The sequence below is a fragment of the Capra hircus genome, chromosome 5 (genome assembly GCF_001704415.2).
Source record: "Capra hircus breed San Clemente chromosome 5, ASM170441v1, whole genome shotgun sequence".
In the NCBI taxonomy this organism is placed as follows: domain Eukaryota; kingdom Metazoa; phylum Chordata; class Mammalia; order Artiodactyla; family Bovidae; genus Capra; species Capra hircus.
In genome coordinates, this window is record NC_030812.1 from 57,362,389 (window position 1) to 57,369,955 (window position 7,567).

General features: G+C 37.1%; 1 protein-coding gene across 1 annotated transcript; it reads right to left on the minus strand.

Annotated features, from left to right (window-relative positions):
* Window positions 6,204–7,142, minus strand: LOC102183214 (olfactory receptor 6C2-like). Its single transcript, XM_005680408.2, has one exon. The coding sequence runs from the start codon at window positions 7,140–7,142 to the stop codon at window positions 6,204–6,206; it is 939 nt and encodes a 312-aa protein (XP_005680465.2).

Consider the following 7,567-nt stretch of genomic DNA (forward strand, 5'->3'; position numbering starts at 1 on the left):
CACCCAGAGCCCCAGACATTCTGGAGTGTGAAGTCAAGTGGGCCTTAAGAAGCATAGCTGTTAGTAAAGCTAGTGGATGCAATGAAATTCCATCAGAACTGTTCAAATTTCTAAAGGAAGATGCTATCAAGGTTTTGCATTCAGTATGCCAGCAAATCTGGAAGACCCAGCAGTGGCACAGGACTGGAAAAGATCAATCCTTACCCCAATTCCCAAGAAGGGTAATACCAAGGAATGTGCTAACCATTGGACAATTGCACTCATCCCCCAGGCTAGTAAGGTCATGCTTAAAATCTTACATGCTAGGCTTCAGTATTCTGTGAACCAAGAACTTCCAGATGTCCTAGCTGTGTTTAGAAAAGAAAGACAAGCTAGAGATCAAATGCCAACATTTGCTGGATAATAGAGAAAGCAAGGGAATCTCAGAATTTCTATCTCTGTTTCATCAACTATGCTAAAGCTTCTGACTGTGTGGATCATGAAAAACTGTGGAAAGCTCTTAGGGAGATAGGACTACCAGGCCATCTTACCTGTCTCCTGAGAAACCTGTATTCGAATCAAGAAACAACAGTTAGAACCCTGTGTGGAACTACCGATTGGTTCAAGATCAAGAAAGGAGTAGGACAGGGCTGTCTGCTCTCACCTTGTTTGTTTATATGCTGAGCACATCATGAGAAATGCCCTGCTGGATGAGTTAGAAGCCCAAATCAAGATAGGCTGGAGAAACATCAACAATCTCAGATATGCAGATGATACCACTGTAATGGCAGAAGGTGAAGAGGAACTGAAGAACCTCTTGAGGGTGAATGAGGAGAGTGAAAGAGCCATCTTCAGGCTAAATATTAAAAAAACTAAGATCATGGCATTCGGCCCTATTACTGCATTGCAAGTGGAAGGGGAAAAGGTGGAAGTAGTGACAGACTTACATTTCTTGGGCTCCAAAATCACCGTGAATGGTGACTGGAGACTTGAAATCAGAAGACGATTGCTTCTTGGCAGGATAAATGATGACAAATGTAGACAGTGTGTTGAAAAGCAGAGACATTACTCTGCTGACAAAGATCTGTTTAGTCAAGGCTATGGTCTTGCCACTGATCATGTATGGTTGTGAGAGCTGGAGCGTAAAGATGGCAGAATGCCAAAGAATTGATGCCTTTGAACTGTGGTGCTGGAGAAGACTCCTGAAAATCCCTTGGACAGCAAAGAGATCAAATCTGTCAATCCTAGGGAGATGAACCCTGAATATTCACTGAAAGGACTGATGCTGAAGCTGAAGCTCCAGTATTTTGATCATCTGATGTGCACAGATGACTCATTGGAAAATTTTCTGATGCTGGTAAAGATTGGGGGCAGAAGGAGAAGAGGGCAACAGAGGATGAGATGGCTGGACAGCACCAGCGATGCAATGAACATGAACTTGGGCAAACTCTGGGAGATGGTGAGGGACAGAGAGGCCTGGCATGCTGCAGTCCATGGGGTCACAAAGAGTAAGACACGACTGGGTGACTGAACAACAACAACTCTTAATAAGCCACTAAAAAGAAACAATAAGCTAAGTGACTCTGTGTTGGATATTTTTGAACATATTTTTAAAACTAAGGGACACAATGACTTTGGGTGGTTGTTCCTTAAGTCATTAATAAAAGTAGTGAGGGAAAGGATGAGTTAGGGGATTCAAATTCCCAGCTTAGGTACTGCATGTATGACCTGAGGTTTCATTTTGCTCTATAGCTTCAGGGCTGAAATTGCTGAAGGTTAACTGCAGAATCTGATCCAGCAAAAGCTGCCTCTCTTCCCCCAGTGGCAGTGGCATCTCCAGCCCCAGAGGTACTGGCCTCTCTACTCACTTTCATTTGAAGTCATAAAACAAGTCTCAACAAACTTAATAAACTGACATCACATAAAGTATCTTCTCTGACTACAATGAGATGAAGCTAGATATCAATGAAAAGGAAAATGAAAAATTTACAAATATGTGAATATTTTAAACAATGCAAAACAGGCAACCAATAAGCCACAGAAGAAATCACAATGGAAATTAGAAAATACTTAGAGATGAATGTAAACCAAAACATAACTTCCAAAACTGGCTCAAGAGGCAAGATAGGCAGTGCTTAAAGGAAATTTAGGTATGTAAATACACATCAATAAAGAAGAAAGATCTGATCAGGAGCCTAAACTTAACAAACTGAGAAACTAGACAAAGGAAAAATTAAACCTAAAGCATGGAGAAGTAAGATCATATAGAAGTATAAGAAAATGATAAAGATTACAACAGAGACAAATGAAATAGAGAATAAAGTGTAGAGAAATTAGTTTACTCAATCTGTGCTTGGGTCAAAGTGGAGTGGAAAATGAAATAAACAAGCAATTACAAAAACTTAAGAACCAGTTAAAAGACTGTATGGCAAGTTAGCTCAAGGAGATACCACAAAGTTCTGCAATCATTAGAATCAGTCACCTACTATTGATTTTTTAACTTTTTCCCTTTCTAAGTAAAGAATTTATAGATTGTGCTTGGGAAAAACATAACCTTGAAATGAATGTATATATTTCTTCAATCAATTTTTAGTTCATTCCAATTTGACATAAAACTTAAGAGTGTCACTTAAGTTATGAGACCTTCCTACAAAAACCCCACCCATGTGCTATGTCTACATTTTGTCTGTAGAAAAAAATTAGTCAAAGAACAAATTGAATCAGAGCAGTGAATAAATGCAGAATGAAAGAAAAACAGTCAGCAAGATGAAATAATGATACTTTACCCATTAAGCAAAGTCAAGGACCTTTAGTTCTTCCTGAAGGACTATAGATAGTAGTCTTGAACCATGTCCTTTGACCTGTTGTTCAGATACTGAAACCCCCACCATGTGGAAGAATTTAACTGTGTGCTGCTCACAAGCACATTGATCTCACATGACTCCTTAGGACCAGAAGGTTGGCAATGCTAACTCCCCATTACCCTACCACCATCCAATCGGAAGAAAGTCCACAAGCTGATCATTCCTTGCTCTTTGAACCTTTACTATAAAACTCCTTACTACCCTCTTCAGGTGGGGACACCCACTTTTGAGGACAGTAATCCCCTTTACCTGAAAAAGCAATGAGCTATTTCTTTCTACTTCATCCAAAACTTTGTCTCTAAATATTTTTTTAAAATCCATCTTTGTACAGATTTTTTTTAATTTTTTTTTATTGAAGGATAATTGGTTTACAGAATTTTGTTGCTTCTGTCAAATCTCAATGTGAGTCAGCCATAGGTATACATATATCCCCTCCCACCAGTGTAGAGAAGATAAGTTTTGGTGTTAAGAGAGTGGTGATATATGGCTGTCTTAACTCTCTCCTCTCTCAATTTGTATTGTTTTATTTCTATTATGAAGCATTCTTCAGTGTTTTAAAATTTCATAGCTTCAAAAGTGTGAAGTGTATATGTTCGCACTGTAATCACATTGCTAAATAATACATTTGTATTTGAGTATGTGCATGGGTGTGTTTGTGTGTGTGTGCACTCAGTCATGTCCAATTCTTTGTGACCCCATGGACTGTAGTCTGCCAGGCTCCTCTGTCCATGGAATTTTTCCGGCAAGAATATTGGAGCAGGCTGCCATTTTCTACTCCAGGGGATCTACCAGATCCAGGGATTGAACATGCATTTCTTGTGTCTCCTGCATTGGCAGGCAGATTCTTTACCACTTTGCTACCTGGGAAGCCCAAATAATACATTTTACACTTTTTTTTTAGAATGGCCATCATTTTATTTTGTTTATTTATTTGTAATATAAATTTATTTATTTTAATTGGAGGCTAATTAGTTTACAATATTGTATTGGTTTTGCCATACATTGACATGAATCCACTATGGGTGTATATGTGTTCCCCATCCTGAACCCCTCTCCCACCTCCTTCCCCATCCCATCCCTCTGGGTCATCCCAGTGCACCAGCCCTGAGCATCCTGTATCATGCATCAAACCTGGATTGGTGATTTGTTTCACATATGATAATATGCATGTTTCAATGCTATTCTCCCAAATCATTCCACCCTCTCCCTCTCCCTCTGAGTCCAAAAGACTGTTCTACACATCTGTGTCCCTTTTGCTTCTCGCATACAGGGTTATCATTACCATCTTTCTAAATTCCATATATATGTGTTATTATACTGTATTGGTGGTTTTCTTTCTGGCTTACTTCACTCTGTATAACAGGCTCCAGTTTCATCCACATCATCAGAACTGATTCAAATGTATTCTTTCAATTAAAACAGCCCACTATATATTTTTATAGTTATGTTGACATTTAAAAAAATGATTTATCACTATTGCTGAAGACTATTTTATGCATTAGTGTCTTAAGTGATGTTTATTAAAAAGTTATACATGTATACTTTTAAAGAGTTTTTTTGAAGTTACACTTCTATTATACTGGAGAGGCTGTGCCATATAGTTGAATAGACATATACATTGGAGGTGAATGCTACTGGGTGCAAATAATATTCTCCAGCAATTACTAGTAATACATAACTTTGCTAGCTCTATTCAAACATATTTTGTAGAAAAACACATGTAAATAAAAATTAAACTTTAAAAATAATAAAGATGGTTGCCAGTGGAGGAATGGGAATGAGAAATGGACATACAAGAGAAAAATTAAAAAAACAAAATAAGGGAATGGCAATACCTAAAGATAATTATTATACAGAAAGGCTCAAGAGAAACGACTTTCAATTGTCTACACAGAAGAAAGAAATGGGAGTCATTAAACTTCAATTTTGCCATTCCTCAAAAATTTACCTAGGAGACATGGTTTGAGAATTAGCAAACATATCTTATGTGAAAAAGTTTATTACTCTCATTGTATGCTTAGCATTGCTTTCAGTGAAAAATGTGAAAAGATTTTAAAATTAAAAGATATGTGGAACACTGTTATGAATAATTTTTTTGATTTCACAAAATTACACTCATCTTATTCTCTGTATATGATTCTTATTCAAAGTTAGGATTTTTATAAAAGTCATCTCTCTGAAAGTTTAGTCCTTCATGTTTTGTATAGGATTTATTCAACTAATATTTCTTTAAAAAACAATACTGATCATATTTGTCTTCACAGGGATTCATATGCACACTAAACACATAATAGTAATACTTGAGACAAAATGGATGGGAAATTCATGACATTTAGGGGAAGCATAGTGTCTGTGGAAATTAGATAGCAAAGATGGCTTGCTTTCTCTGTATCCACACCCTCTGCATTGTGTGTCCCAGCTCCTTCCATGCACAAGTGATTCTGTATTTCTCCCTTGAATGTTGGTTGGTCCTGTGACTTGCTTGACTAATAGAATGTGTGAGGTAGAAGGGATATTGTGCCGAGGACTCCAGAGGCCTTGCCTGCTTCTACTCTCTCCCTTGGAGCCTCAAGATCTTACCATATGAACAACTGTTAGCTGGAAGATAAAGCATCATCTGGAAGAGCGTTCATTTATCTTAGTAAGGAGTCATTCAACTTTTAAAGTTGTGAGTGAGGCCCTACCTGACAACAAGACCTAGTCATCCTTAGTGACATTCATATAAAGAAATCCTGTGCTAAAGGTCGCTTGTTCAGACACATGGTTCATAGAACAGATGGTTGTTGCCCTTGCTGTGCTGACTGATATTGGGACATTTCTGTGTGTAGTTCTGTCATATATATACATCATCAAGACCATCATAAAGTTCCCTTCTGCCCAGCAAAAGATAAAGGCCTGTTCTACCTGTTCTTCTCAGTATATATCCAAAAGTACATATACTTTTTGGATGTTTACATTTAAAGCAAGACAATGGATGCTATGACTCCATTAATATTCCCATCAGTTCAAAAATTCAATTTTTTTTTCCCACACAAGATTTAATAGTTATTTTATTGCTCATAGCCAGATTAGAGTTTAGGTAAATCCCTTCTCCTAGAAATCTAATTTCATATTTTTTTGATATGAGATGTCATCTTGCAGAAAGTTTATTATCAACAGGAGTTGAAATGGTGCAACTTGCTTATTTCAATAGGCATTGAAAAGATGGTTTTGGATCAGAGATTAAATAATAACAGTGGTATAAGAAAGTTAATATAAACAGACAATAGACCAGGGTACATTAGTTAAGTAATGAGAGTATGACATTAAGGACAAATGCTCTTTTTAAATTCATATTTTATGCTTAATTTCAACATTCTTTTACTTCTTTGAAATCAATGAAATTCTTTTGATTAAGTCAGTAAAAGCTTCTTTCACTTGCTTGTTCCTCAGGCTATATATAAATGGGTTTAACATGGGGGCAACTGAAGTAGTAAGCACTAACACACCCTTATTAATTGCCACTTCATCTTTTGCTGAAGGTTTGACATAGATAAAGATACAACTGCCATAGGTAATAGAAACCACAATCAGGTGAGAAGAGCAGGTAGAAAAGGCCTTCATCTTTTGCTGGGTGGAAGGGAAATTTATGATGGTCTTGATGATGCAAATATATGACAGAACTACACACAGAAATGTCCCAATATCAGTCAGCACAGCAAGGGCAACAACCATCTGTTCTATGAACCATGTGTCTGAACAAGAGATCTTCAGCACAGGAGAGGCATCACAGAGAAAATGATCAATGACATGATAGTCACAGAATTCCAGATTTAAGCCCAGGCAAAGTGGTGGAAATATAACCAGCCCACCTGCTATCCAACAGCAAATAACAAGTCTTCCACAGATTCTACTGTTCATGATGGTTGCATAATGTAAAGGTTTACAAATGGCCACATAGCGGTCATAGGACATGATGGCCAGGAGAAAAAATTCTGTTGCTGCAAAAAGGAAGATAAAAAATAGTTGACTGATGCAGGCATTATAGGAAATAGTTTTGTCCCCAGTTGATAAGCTGTATAAGAATCTGGGAATGCAGACTGTGGTGAATAAGGTTTCTAAAAAGGAGAAGTGTTTGAGGAAAAAGTACATGGGAGTTTTAAGGCGAGAGTCTACTAAAGTGAGTATAATGATGGTCAGATTCCCAGTGACACTCAATAAGTAGGACACAAGCAGAAATGTAAAGATCAGAACCTGCATTGGAGGGTCATCTGTCAGTCCCAGGAGTACGAATGTAGGTAATGATGTATGGTTTCCCATTGCTGACTTGTACTTCTTCTCAAACTCCTCACAAAGTCAAGTGACATTGGACTGAGAAAACTTGTATGAAATTAAGAAGCCATGGACATTGGGTAAAAAAGAAAATCCAATCAATGCAATGAATATTCATTTTATTCTTTTACTTGACAATGACAGATCACAACTCTGGGATTATCAAGTCTTTTAATGTGTGTTATGTTTATAAGTATCTTCAATATCATGGTTTTCTGAAATGTTTGTTCTACTGTCCATATGTTTAGATCTCCTTGCATGCTCTCGAATCTCTATTTCTCAATTCACCTAAACCTTCTCTTCTACTGTCTGAAATGTATTTAGCTATAGAAATAGAACGGATCATCTATGTGACATGATTTTTTGTTTATTATAGTGTTATTTTTCTCCTATTAATTCTTTACTACTCTCAA

Bases quoted from the DNA above. Each gene is read 5' to 3' on its own strand.
- LOC102183214 (XM_005680408.2), bottom strand. From the start codon at position 7,142: ATGGGAAACCATACATCATTACCTACATTCGTACTCCTGGGACTGACA.